At 37.1% G+C, this 13,876-nt stretch overlaps 1 protein-coding gene and 1 pseudogene across 11 annotated transcripts in view; both read left to right on the top strand.

Moving 5' to 3' along the window:
- CEP57L1 (centrosomal protein 57 like 1) overlaps positions 1 to 13,876 on the top strand; it is an 80,623-nt gene that overhangs the window by 37,849 nt on the left and 28,898 nt on the right. For 7 of the 11 annotated variants that reach the window (XM_049897594.1, XM_049896939.1, XM_049897294.1 and 4 more), the window contains 6 exons: positions 718 to 806; positions 1,494 to 1,576; positions 3,149 to 3,311; positions 7,224 to 7,403; positions 8,729 to 8,850; positions 12,499 to 12,615. In XM_049897594.1, coding sequence (XP_049753551.1) covers positions 1,574 to 1,576; positions 3,149 to 3,311; positions 7,224 to 7,403; positions 8,729 to 8,850; positions 12,499 to 12,615 — 585 coding nt within the window. In that variant the 5' untranslated portion in view covers positions 718 to 806; positions 1,494 to 1,573. The remainder of the gene's footprint in view (positions 1 to 717; positions 807 to 1,493; positions 1,577 to 3,148; positions 3,312 to 7,223; positions 7,404 to 8,728; positions 8,851 to 12,498; positions 12,616 to 13,876) is intronic. The other 4 variants (XM_049897429.1, XM_049897530.1, XM_049897487.1 and 1 more) reach the window with 2 other exon arrangements.
- Positions 4,128 to 5,371, top strand: LOC126057342 (Y-box-binding protein 1-like; annotated as a pseudogene).

The following is a 13,876-nucleotide window of genomic DNA, read 5'->3' on the forward strand; positions in this document are numbered from 1 at the left end:
TGGCTAGCCCCCAGCAGGAATAGATATTGGTTGTTATAAAGGACCATTTTGAAACAAGTGCTTCACTCAAGAATAAGTGAATAAGCACACAAGAAGACAAAAATGCTTTCAAGTATTTGTGTCTAGCACATTCTTTTTCAGGGATAGTGCTTTATGTGTAGTGGCTCTTTAGTTAGAGCCAATTAATGTGTCTTGATTTTATAAACCACAGAGACAACCGATAATTTCCCTGGTTGTTCATAAACTGCCAAGAATGGTTCCAGACATAACCTGCATTTCCCTAGGCTTTACTAGGCCGTAACAAATGAGGCCCACATTACAGCCTTTTGCCCCTACTTGCAGATACTTGTAAAATGCTCCACAAGAATTCCTGAGGTATTTTCAGTTACCTACAGGTAGGCCCCATACCAGACATACCAGAATGCCTTGCTTGAGGCCTGGACACCTATCATCATTTGCAGAAATTTCTCTCATATATGCCCACAGATATGTCCCTTCCAGTTGTTGTCTTCTTTCTCTCTTGCTGAACAATACTACCAGAACCCTCAAAAGACCAAAACTGTGTTTGTGGTCTCTGGTGAACTGAGACAATTGACAGCTTCCCCCTCTGTTGGATATAACATCTTCTACAAAGCAGGGCAGCTGATGCCTCAGCCTTTTATAGAGATACTGTTGAAACATTTCTCAGTTTTTACTTACAAACCTCTCTCTTTCCAGGACCCACGTATAAGTCTATGGGACTGGGTCGAAGATGCATTAGAATGACCACCCCTGTACTCAGAATCACCCCTCCCCTCCTCTACCAAGTAAGGCTTTGATTCTGGATCAAGCTTTTTGTACTTGTTTCTTCTTCCTTCAGAATGAGTTTTAAGCTTCTAGTGGGCTTATGCACCAGTTTACAACACATGGCCACATTATAAAGGTTAAGCTGGGACCCCTATTGCAATGAGAATCCTTGCATTCTGTGTCACAGCATAGCTTGTCTTTTCTTATTCCTTTACTGGTTTCCTTTTTTTTTTTTTTTTTACTTTATTTTCATCCTACTAGTAAGTTGTCACTCTGCTCATACCCACTTTAATATGTGTTTACACATTTAATTTAAAGAAACTTTAGTCTATTTTTTAACCTCTCAGCATTTTCTGAGTAGTTACTTCATATATACATTAAAAACCTCAAATGTGGACCAGTTTTTTGACTGGTCAGATTCCAATTTGTGTATTATGTTTGGGACAGAGGAAGCAGAGCCCTTCCAAGGATTTCAGTCTATAACTACTGATGCCAAAATTTCATTCTTTTTACATTCTCGTAGAAACCCACCAGGAGCTGAAAAATTAGTCGGGTATCTTAAGTAGCTCCAGTTGTTCTTGGGATAGCTTCATCCACCAACCTCTCTCCGAAGACAGACAACCATGTTCAAAACTTCTGTACTTTGGGCCCAACCTCCATTTCATTGTGAACCAGCTGTGACTAATTTTGCTTTCTTATTTTTTGAGGGAAGAGCAACTTAAATAGATGCAGTCTCCCACGGGCATCAGAGAGTGTCTGAGCAGCAACAACCTGGAGGAGTGGAGACATGGTGAGTAAATGATACCTGGTACTAATGACAATAGAAAAAAGTGGTTGCCTCCCCAAAACAAAGGACAAGTATTCTAATAAGACTTCTTAGGCCCTTTAACCTCTAAGGTCTCCAAGCATGGTTCAGACCATTCAGAATGTCCTGGAAGATAGCCAGTCATGGCAATGGCAAAAGTAGAAAATCTTGGAAAGTGAAGCGTGTCCTGTGCCTTTCCAGGAAATAAAGTCATGGGAAGTGTCTTCCTTTGCCTTGTGAATTGCAAAGGTAGTGAAATGACAGAATATTTGCAATTCTCAAAAGTTAAAATAGGCTAATTGGATAATGGAATTCCTGGATTTACATTTTAAAACAAGCTTTCTTGCTTAAAACCATGCCTTCTGTGTTCTTTGAAATTCTGATGTATGTGGAATCCCTGCTGGGGTGTGTGTGTGTGTGTTGCGTGCACACAAACAATTATTACTCCATTTCTTCTAAAATATGGAAACCCTGGTGGCGTAGTGGTTAAGTGCTACGGCTGTTAGCCAGGAGGTCGGCAGTTCGAATCTGCCAGGCGCTCCTTGGAAACTCTACGGGGCAGTTCTACTCTGTCCTGTAGAGTCACTATGAGTCGGAATCGACTCAACAGCAGTGGGTTTGGTTTTTTTGGGTTTTTCTTCTAATATAGTTATGGATTAATTAACACTGACTAGAATCTATTAACTAGAATACATTTCTAAAGGATTTAAATTACAGAAAGTAAAATGATTTGGTAAAGTTAGGCAAAAAATTACCTGCTTGGATGATTTAAGAGGGCTATCCTTAAAAAAAAAAAAAAGTAAAAATAGGACTAGATTCTTCGGAAACCCTGGTGGTGTAGTGGTTAAGTGCTACGGCTGATAACCAAAGGGTTGGCAGTTCAAATCCACCAGGCGCTCCTTGGAAACTCTATGGGGGGCAGTTCTACTCTGTCCTATAGGGTCGCTGTGAGTTGGAATCGACTCAACAGCACTGGGTTTGGTTTGGTTTTTTTAGATTCTTCAGATTTGAAATCCTTATAGTTGTATCTTATTCAAGAATTAGATTCAGAAATTGCATATAGCCAAAATTACCCTTGAAAATCCCTTAGGAAGGTAGTACATTGGAGTCCAACAATCAGTATTAGAGAATCAGATTATATGGTTGGCTTGTGTTTAAAAGCTGTATTGTATTTTAGAATATGCACTTTCTCTTTAAACCTTATAATCACTCTCTTTGTGGAGAGGTTCTCTGACTATGAGAGGTAGGTACGTGGAACCTGTGATCAACTGAGAAACCAACAAATTCACATCATCCCTGTCATGCCCACTCTAAGGCATAGTTCACTGAAGAGTAGGCAAAATTGCCCATTCTATTTATATAGCAAATCGTCATTTTCCTTTCTTTTTTTGCTGAGCCTATTACAGTTAAATTTGTGATGATTAATTTCATAAAGATACAACTCCACATAATATGATTATGCATTTATGTTAAAATTTTACCTTAATTTTTGGATATTTTTGTCACTCAGATAGGAAAGAATGATGCTATGCTATATCATCCCTGTGTTCTGTACAGGTAATGGATTCTGAATTAACGCACAGCATAGTCGGAAGCTATCTTAAACCTCCAGAAAGAGTATTTGTTCCATCATTCACCCAATACGAAACATCTCAGAATTGCCACCCCGTGAAAGTAGAAGTTACCCCTCCTGAAGTGTTTCATAGTCCAAATAGCCAAGGTAATGCTAACATAAAATCTTATATAAAATTAGGAGAAGGTACAAAATATTTTATATAAAACTTTTCATTTTTGTGTAGAAAATAGTATAATTGTGTATTTGACTAAATGAAACTCCTAATTCTGTTTCTGTTGCCAAAAGTTTCTATGAACTTAGACAAGACACTTAACGTTTTTTATTTTGTCTTCTTCAGCTGTAAAATAAAAATTAATATAACCAGCGGGACATACAGCATAAATGTGTTATAAAAACATCATTAGATAACAGGGAATTACTCTTTGAAGAATAAAGGTCAGATTTTAAACCCTCCCTGGTGGTGCAGTGTTTAAAAGCTCAGTTGCTAACCGAAAGGCTGGCAGTTCCAATCCACTACCTGCTCCTTGGAAACCCTATGAGGCAGCTCTGCTCTGTCCTATAGGGTCGCTATGAGTTGGAATCAACTCCCAGGCAACCGGTTTGGTTTTTTGGTTTAAACTAGATGTTGCAGCCTTGGTGGCACAGTGGTTAAAGCACTGGCAGCTAACCAAAGTGTTGGCAGTTAAAACCCACCAGCAGCTCCAAGGCAGAAAGATGGGGCAGTCTGCTTCTGTAAAGATTTACAGCCTTGAAAACCCTACAAGACAGTTCTCCTCTGTACCATAGGGTCCCTATGAGTCTAGAATCGTCTCCTCGGCAGTGGGTTTGGTTTTTGGGTTTTTTAAACTAGATGTTTAGAATGTTAATACCTTAGTGTAGTTGTGTCTCATTCAAGGGTTAGATTCCACAATTACATATATCTGAGTTCGATGGGAAGCGGGAACAAAGAACAGACCCTAGAGAGCCCTGAGCAGCGTCACTGCCGCAGCTGGCCTAGTTACCATCACACCCTGGGAGGAGCCACAGCTGCGGCAGCTGGCAGCCAACCCCAGTCACCATCACCACAACCATTATAGCAGCAAGGGTGAGAGCCAGCAGTCGCCCCTGCCCCACCTTCAGCGCTGCTGACACCAGGCACGGCACCACGGGCAGCAGCACAGGAAGCCACAGCCCAGGTGGCCTCACATTGGCAGCGTGTACCGGAGGCGACAAAAAATAATCACAACAAAATTTTGGAAACAGTACAATGGTTTGATGTAAGAAACGGATATGTTTTACCAACAGGAATGACACCAAGGAAGATGTATCTGTACGCCAAACTGCCATGAAGAAGAATAACCACAGAAAGTACCTTAGCAGTGTAGGAGATAAAGAGACTGTGGAGCCTGATGTTGTTGAAGGAGAAAATGATGAGAAGGCAGCAAATGTTACAGGCCCTCGTGGAGTTCCAGTGCAAGACAGTAAATATGCAGCAGACCTCAGTAACCATTATAGATGTTATCCACATTGTAGGGATCCTCCACACAATTACCAGCAGAATTACCTGAATAGTGAGAGTGGGGAAGAGAATGAAGGATTGGAGAGTGCTCCAAACCCCAGGCCCAACAGCACCGCGGAGACCCTGTGAGCGTCAGCAGCAATATTCCAGCCCTTCTGTGCAGGGAGAAGTGAGGGAGGACACTTCCAGCCAGGGTGCAGGAGAACAGGGTAGGCCAGTGAAACAGAACATGTATCCGGGTTATAAACCACGACTTCACAGGGGCCCTCCTCATCAAAGACAGCCTAGAGAGGACAGCAATGAGAAGAGGATAAGAAAAATCAAGATGAGAACCAAGGTCGGTGGCTACCTCAACGTTGGTACCGACGCAGATGCCCAGAAAACCCTAAACCACAAGATGGGAAGGAGACAAAAGCAGCAGATCCACCAGCTGAAAAGTCGTGCACTCCAGAGGCTGAGCAGGGTGGGGCTGAGTAAATGCTGGCTTACCATCTCTGCCATCATCTGGTTTAGTCATCCAGCAAGAAGAAATGAATATGAAATTCCAGCAATAAAAAATGAACAAAGGATTGGAGCTGAAGACCTTGTTTGCTTTTTGCCCGTTGACCAGATAACTAGAATTATCTGCATTATCTATGCAGCATAGAGTTTTCGTTATTTTTACCTAAGAAGTCTTTCCGGTAATGACAAAGTGTTTTTTTTTTAAAGCCTCATTTTTCTCAATACACCTTTAAAGGTTTTTACGTTGTTTCATATCTGGTCAAGTTGAGATTTTTAAGAACCTCATTTTTAATTTGTAATAAAAGTTTACAACTTGATTTTTTCAAAAAAGTCAACAAACTGCAAGCACCTGTTAATAAAGGTCTTAAGTTAAAAAAAAAAATTACATATATCTAAAATCACCCTTGAAAACCCCTTAAGAAGGCAGTACATCGGAGTAACTACAAAATAAAAGTAACTTTATGAATGTATATTTGGGAAGATCTTAAAACTGAGTTAGTAAAATATTCATGACTCTAGGCATACATTAGATACCATATAAATTATTTTCTAAGATGCTGATAATCATGTTATTTTTTAATATTCTATACTAAACATTGCCATTAGTAAATAGATGAGCTTTATGGAGTAAAACAGTGACAAGAAAAAATAATTACCCAAATCAAAGAACCAGCTATAGATATCATATAAACCAGTTGCCATTGAGTCGATCCAACTCATGGCAACCCCATGTGCATCAGAATAGAACTGTGTTCCATAAGATTTTCAGTGGATGATTTTTTTGGAAGTAGATTGACAGGGCTTTCATCCAAGGTGCCTCCGTATGGACTCCAACTGCCAGCCTTTTGGTTAGCAGCCAAGCACATTAACCATTTGCACCACCCAGGAACTCCTTAGATACCATATAAAGAGCCCTAAATATCATAGCTTTATCTCATTTGTAAAAATCAAATGATAATCTCTAGCAAATATCTTTTTTACAGGCTGTCCCCCGGGGTTACAAACATTCTACTTACAGACAACTTGTACTTGCCCTTTAATGTTAAGTAAAGTTGCTCCTCACTTTGAAATGATTGAACCAACCCCTACTCACAATGAATTCTTCATCACAATCACCTTCACTTGCTGCATGTGCAGCTTTTAAAGTACTGAAAAGTCTTTAAGCCTTTTCTTGCGCTAAAGTAAGGCTAAGGAAGAACCATATGCACCTGCTCCAACTTACAAATTTGACTTTTAAAGACATGGGTAGGAGTAGATCTCATTCATAACCCAGGGACTGCCTGTAATTAGCTTTAAACTATCTGCAAGTTAACATATAACAATCATTTGTATTCTATTCACCTCTATTTTCATAGTTTAATATTGAAGTTATAATTTAATAGTATAAAATAATATTTAAAAATTTTATAACTATGAACTTACCTAAAGTACAAAAATACTAATATAGTTGAATAGAAATTGCAGTAGTACACGTTTACTACTTACAATCATTCAAGCTTAACATTAGGTAAACAATTAAATTATGTTATTTTCTAATAGAAGAAGCTGTGTTTTACCTAATAGATCCTGGCTGTTAACACCGTATCTCGGACATCGAAGCAATAAGTGTTTGTGATTTGACTAAAACTGAATACATCAAGAATTGAGAAAAACCTTTAACTTTAATCCTAAATTTTCATGTTAAGTAGCAGATACTATATTTTAACTTTCTTTATTCGTATTCAGATTCTTATACACCCAAACTTTACAGTCTTCTTTTCAGATTTGAAAATACTTATTTTATTAAATTAAGATTGCAGTTATTAGCATTCTCAACACTAGAAAATCACTAAATACAATCATAGATATATTATTTTTAAAAGATATGTTAGGAAAATTTGTCCCTCTTTAGAGTTTTAGTCATTTATTATTTTTTTATTTTATGAGGAATATACATAATCTGTACATTTTTCTGGCTCACTAACAAAAATACACTGCTCATTTTTACATGTTACTGTGATTGCCAGTGCTTAAAAATTCCACCTTAAAACCTCAAGCAAATTTTTGTTTTTCAACAGCTCTTATTTTAGCCCTAAAAACTCTTCAGGACAAGATTCATCGTTTAGAGCTAGAGAGAACACAGGCCGAAGATAACCTGAACATACTGTCCAAAGAAGCAGCACAGTATAAAAAGGCCTTGGAAAATGAAACAAATGAGCGAAATCTGGCACACCAGGAACTGATAAAGCAGAAAAAAGGTAAGAAAACGCAATGGTTCCCAGAAATGGAAGCATTACTAAAGTTTACAGTTTGAAAGTAATATTCCCAGTCCAAACCGATTTACTCAGATATCTTTCTTACATACACTCAGACCTTGAAGCCTTAGTTCTCAGACATTTTGATATATGGGGGCAGTTGATACATTCTTGAGATTAAAAGAAAAATTAAGTTCTTAGGCAAGTTGTATTTAGAAATTGGAATATTTTCAGAATAACTAACAAAACCCAGTTTAATCCATAATATAACTAGAATGCTCTATATTTTCAGTTAGAATAATTTTTATTTAGAAAATATAAAACAACACTAGTAATGAAACAACATAAAAATGAGTAAAAAATAATTTCATAAAATTTGAGATGGAACAGTAGGTGGAGGTTTCTGTGGAAATTATGAAAGATATTTGGACACAAGAGTTTTAGAGATTTAGGACATAAGTCTTTATTGTGTATATTTTCACTTCAAAACTTAGAGCTTTTTTTTTTATTTTTACTGTGACACTACATTCACCTTCATAAACAAGACTGAAGTTTGTATTTTGACTTACAAATAGAACGAAGAAGTGGGAAGAAAAATTTTCTGGGATAATTGGACAAAAATGGAAGAAAGAACTGAGGAAAGTAAAAAGTTAAAGGATTAGAATGGGGTTTCTTATTCTTTAAGGAATTGACTGTGCTGTAAGTAATGAAGAGCAGAGGAAAATAGGAATGGTGGAATGCATATACTTGAGTTTCCTGAAAGGGTAGAAATGTGATGATAGGGAAGAGACTTTAGGTCTTCTGTTTTTCCAGGTGGTGTCATTTTCCAGAAATAACCAGAATATTTATCATCCTTTACTTTCAGAAGTATGTCCTCTGAGTCCTAAAGCCATCCTTTACTTTCAGAAATATGTTCTCTGAGTCTCTATGGGGAGACAATGTTAATCCAAAAAAAAAAAAACCCATTGCTGTTGAGTCGATTCCGACTCAGGGTGACCCTATAGGACAGAGTAGAACTGCCCCATATGGTTTCCAAGGAGCATCTGGTGGACTCTTAACTGCCAACCTTTTGGTTAGCAGCTGTAGCTCTCAACCACTAAGCCACCAGCGTTTCCCAATGTTAATTCAGTTATTTATAATCAATGAAACACTCACAAAATATATTTTTCATAACTCAGGGAGAGTCAATACTTAGGACTAAAGAAGCTTTGAACTATTAGATCTTGATCGAGTTTACGTAATGTATTTATTATGATATCCAGCTCTCTAATTTTTTTAATCTATGTGCCAGTCAACTAATTAACCTCATTATTTTGTTTTTTTCATAGATATAAGTATACAGTTAAGTTCAGCCCAGTCTCGCTGTACTCTTCTAGAGAAGCAGCTAGAGTATACAAAGAGAATGGTTCTCAATGCAGAACGAGAGAAGAATATAATCCTAGAACAACAGGTGAATGTATTTTCTGTATGGAATGATAATATAGTTTAATACGTTTTTGAAGGCTATTTAATGACACTGAAAGATTGCCAGTTATAACCTCAAATAGGATACAAAGCTGCATAACTAACCGAAAGGTTGGCCATTTGAACCCCCCATAATTATAAACCTCACGATATATTTTTATTATTTTGCTTTAGTCACTTTTCCTTTAAAGAAAATTAAGAATCAAGAAATATATATATGTGTGTGTGCATATATATATACACATTTTTACTAATTTCAAGTGCTTTTCATTTCTTTGTATAGATTCAGTTTTCCATGTGGTATCATTTTCCTTCAGCCTGAAGTACTTTATAATTTCTTATAGTGCAAGTATGTTAAGAGAATTCTCTTTTATAGTTGGAAAAATCTTTACCTTGTCATCATTTTTGGAGGATATTTTTGCTGGATATAGAATTCTCGTTGGCAGCCTTTTTTTTTTTTTTTTCTCTTTTCCCCTTTCAGCGCATTGAAGAGGTTGTTATGTGTTTCCTGGCTTTCATAGTTTCTAATGAGAATTCTTATTTTCATTCCTGTACATGTAATGTGTCATCATTCCTCAGCCTGTTTTTAAGATTTTCCCTTCATCACTGGTTTTCAAAAATTTTGATAATTGATTATGCCTAAGTGTGGTTTTTGTTATTTATTCTGCTTAGGTTTATTGAGATTGTTGGATCTGTTGGTTAATACTTTTTGTCAAATTTGGAACATTTTTAGCTGTTATTTCTTCAAATAATTATTCTTTTCAACCTCCCTTTCCTCTGGACCTTTAAATTGAACATATCTTAGAACACAGGTCATCTAGACTCAGCTTATTGTTTTTTAGCCTTTTTTTTTCTCTATGCTTCAGTTTGGATAATTTCTCTTGCGCTGTCTTCATGTTTACTGACTTTTTCTTGTGAAGTGTCTAATCGGTCATTAAGCCTATCCAGTAAATTTTTTGTTTCAGATGTATTTTTTAGTTCTAGAATTTCCATTTGGTTCTCTTTTATAGTTTCCATTTCTCTATTGACAGTCCCCATCTATGTACTCATTATGACCATCTTTCTCTTTCTATCCTTGATTATATTTATAACAACAATTTTAACAGTCTTGCCTGCTAATTTCAACATCTCAGTCATATCTAGCTCTGTTTCTATTGACATTTTTTAGTTGTGAATTAAATTTTTCTAGCTTTTTGTATTTTCAGTCATTGTATGTTATATGTTGGACACTGTTGAGTCTTAATCTTGTTATCTTAAGGAGTGTTGGCTTTTGTTCTGGCAGGCAGTTAAATTACTGGCAGATCAGCTTGATGCTGTCAAAGCTTATTTTTAAGCTTTGTTAGGGCAAGTCTAGAGAAGTCTTTAAGACTAGAGTGATTCATAAAGTATAGCCTTTCTTGGAGGGTGAGGGGTCTCAATTGAATACCTAGAATATTCAGTGAGGTCTCACAAATCTGGCAAGTTGGAACTTTGCTCCCAGCACTGTGTGACCTCTATCATTCAGCTCTGTAGTAGCTCGTTTCTCCCAGGCCTCACAGTTTCTTATTCTCCACACATGGAGCTTAATAGGACCCCTACGTATACTTCTGGAGCTTCTTCTTTATACAGCTTCCTCCTGTCCTATACTTTGCCTGCAAATTCAGCCACCTTAACAGCCATGAGCTCTGATTTCTGCCTCTTCTGCTCAGCCTGGCCACCATGCTCTGTTTGGGCTCACCCTCCCTGTATGGCAGTCCAGCAAGTGTACCCAGGCAGAAAGCTGGGGCAGTCCTGAGGCTTACCTTATGTGTTCTCTTTATCTTAAGGATCACAATCCTATGCTGTCTGTTGTCCAGCATCTAAAAAAGTTGCTTCATATATTTTATCCAATTTATAGTAGGTTAATGAGGAAAAGACTGATCTGGTACCAGTTACTCCACCAGGGTCAGAAGTCTGAGTCTTTTTTGATAGAAAATCACAATAGTAAATACTATTATAAAGCAGTATATAAATATGCATATATATCTGTATTATAACTGAAACAAATGTTTAATGAAACAATATTAACCAATATATTTAATGAAATGATATATTTTTCAGTCAGTCTTTTAATGCTGATCTTGACCCAGTAAATTGATTTTGTCACCCACTGAGATTCTTGTGAATGTACGTTGGGAGACATGTACAGAAACGTTCACGGTGCTGTTCCTAGTGGGAGAATACTGGAATCAGTCCAGATGCCCATTACAGGATATTCACATAATGGACTGTTATATAGCAGTGAAAATGAATGAGCTACAGCTACACACAACAATATGGATTAATTTTTGAAACATAATGCTGAGTCAGAACAAGCCCAAAAAAACCATATATAATAAACAATACCTAAATTTAGGGATCCATACATGTTAGCTGGAGCCCTGGTCGCGCAGTGGTTAAGTGTTTAGCTGCTAACCAGAAGGTCAGCAGTTCAAATCCACCAGCTGCTCCTTGGAAGCTCTATGGGACAGTTCTACTCTGCTCTGTAGTGTCACAGTGAGTCAGAATTGATTCGACAGCAACAGGTTAGGTTTTGTTTTTTTTGGGTACATGTTAGTTAAAATTATAAAGAAAAGCAAGTGCACAATTAATACAAATTTATGACCATGGTTATCTCTGAGAAGGAGGAAATGGGCCTTCAATTAGGGAGTAGCACATGGTAAATTAAATGGTACTGTTACTGTGACAGTTTTTAAGTTGAGCAGTTATTTGTAGATATACTTTTTAACATTATGCTTCATAATTTATATAATTTTGCATATATAAAAATATTTTATAAAGGGTGAGGCTGATCTATTGAATGGTCTCCAATACATATTGTTAAGTAAAAGAAAGTAAGATGCAAGCAGCAACATGTAAGATATGCTACCATTTGTAGATGGATCGAAAACTGAAGATAAATGTAAATATATGTGTAAATGCATAGAATATCTCTGGAACAACATAGAAGATGCTATTGATAGTGGTCGTTTCTGTGGAGGGCAACTAGGTGGTTATAGGTCAGGAGAGGGAGAGAGACACTGCCTTGTCGTACTATATTTTTTGTACTTTATTTTTATACATGTGCATGTATCACCTATTCAAAAACATAAATTTTAACAGGAGGGGAGCTTCCTCAAGTGGATGGAGGACTGTTGGGTAACTCATTATCTCTAAGAGCTACAAAGGGACCCTGAAATTCCAAAGCTGATACGATGAGAAGGGAAATCCTGCCCTCATTATGTGGTTTCTACATATTGCTTTCTTTTTCTCCATCTTTGTTTTTATCCTTTATTCCTCTCATAGCTGATTTTCTGTGAGTAGTTTTGATTATGTGGTGAATGACCGTTTATTTAAAGCAGGTTTTGCTGATGATGTTTGCTGTTAGTAAAAATGTTTTAGAAAGAACCACAGATGTGCCATTGATGATAATTTAGCACATCTTTTTTTATTTTTGCACATTGTTTCCTCCTTAAAAGTACTCGTTTTTTTTTTGTTCTTTGCTTGTAAGCACCTAAAGTATGTACATGTTTCTTATGACAGATTTATACTGTGCTTGGGATTCTCAGAAATTGTATTATTCTTGAGCCATTGGCATCACTTGCCAAATTCAGATTTTGTTTTTTACCCTTCCCAGGCCCAGCTTCAAAGGGAAAAAGAGCAAGATCATATGAAGCTACATGCAAAACTTGAAAAGCTTGATGTCTTAGAAAAAGAATGTTTTAGACTTACAACAACTCAGAAAACTGCCGAGGTAAGCCTCCACTTGTTTCTTTGAAATGGTAGTTCCAGGAATAAATCTTTGGTGTTAAGCACAATTGGCATTGTATGTGAATATACAGTAAGTTTTATTAGATTTATAAAGCTTCGTTTATAGTAATTCAGATGTGAATCCCTGTCTATCAAGATGGAAAGCTAATGTGTTCCATACCGGCATGAATTAGCTTGCCTTTGAATGTGATATTGTAGTTTTGATTTCTAAGATGGCAGAATATTTTCATTTGTTGGATAATTTACTTAAAAAGCTATGGAAAAAAGATTGCTTTTCACCATTTGCAGATAAATTAAGACTATCCTTGATCCCCTCCAAATTCCCTCCTTTCCCTCCCCCCCACAAGCTTATCCATTTCATAGAACTTTCTTCAAGTCCTGTTTCCTCTGTGAAGCCTTCCTTGAGTTCTTCAACACTCGGGAAGCTCTCGCTTTGAACTAGTACTGTCCTATTCTTAGCCACACCGCAGGTAGAAGATGTAATACTTATATGTTTAAGGCTATATATAGTGTATACACCTGATGTACTAAGGTCATATTTTGGCTCTCGTGGACTTGCTCTGATTTTCTTCAGTTTCAGCTTGAACTTCCATATGAGCAATTGATGGTCTGTCCCACAGTTGGCCCCTGGCCTTGTTCTGACTGATAATATTGAGCTTTTCCACTGTCTCTTTCCACAAATGTAGTCGATTTGATTTCTGTGTGTTCCATCTGGCGAGGTCCATGTGTATAGTCACCGTTTATGTTGGTGAAAGAAAGTATTTGTAATGAAGAAGTTGTTGGTCTTGCAAAATTCTGTCATTCCATCTCCAGCATTGTTTCTGTCACCAAGGCCGTGTTTTCCAACTACTGATCCTTCTTTTTTGTTTCCAACTTTTGCATTCCAATCGCCAGTAATTATCAATGCATCTTGATTGCACGTTCGATCAATTTCAGACTGCAGCAGCTGATAAAAATCTTCAATTTCTTCATCTTTGGCCCTAGTGGTTGGTGCGTAAATTTGAATAATAGTCGTATTAACTGGTCTTCCTTATAGGCATGTGGATATTTTGCTGAAGATCATTCAAAAACGGCTGCAGCAGTATATTGACAGGGAACTGCCAGAAATTCAGCCTGGTTTCAGAAGAGGACATGGAACTGGGGATATCATTGCTGATGTCAGATGGATTCTGGCTAAAAGCAGAGAATACCAGAAGGATGTTTACCTGTGTTTTATTGGCTATGCAAAGACATTCGACTGTGTG

The sequence above is a fragment of the Elephas maximus genome, chromosome 1 (genome assembly GCF_024166365.1).
Source record: "Elephas maximus indicus isolate mEleMax1 chromosome 1, mEleMax1 primary haplotype, whole genome shotgun sequence".
NCBI classification, from domain to species: Eukaryota; Metazoa; Chordata; class Mammalia; order Proboscidea; family Elephantidae; genus Elephas; species Elephas maximus.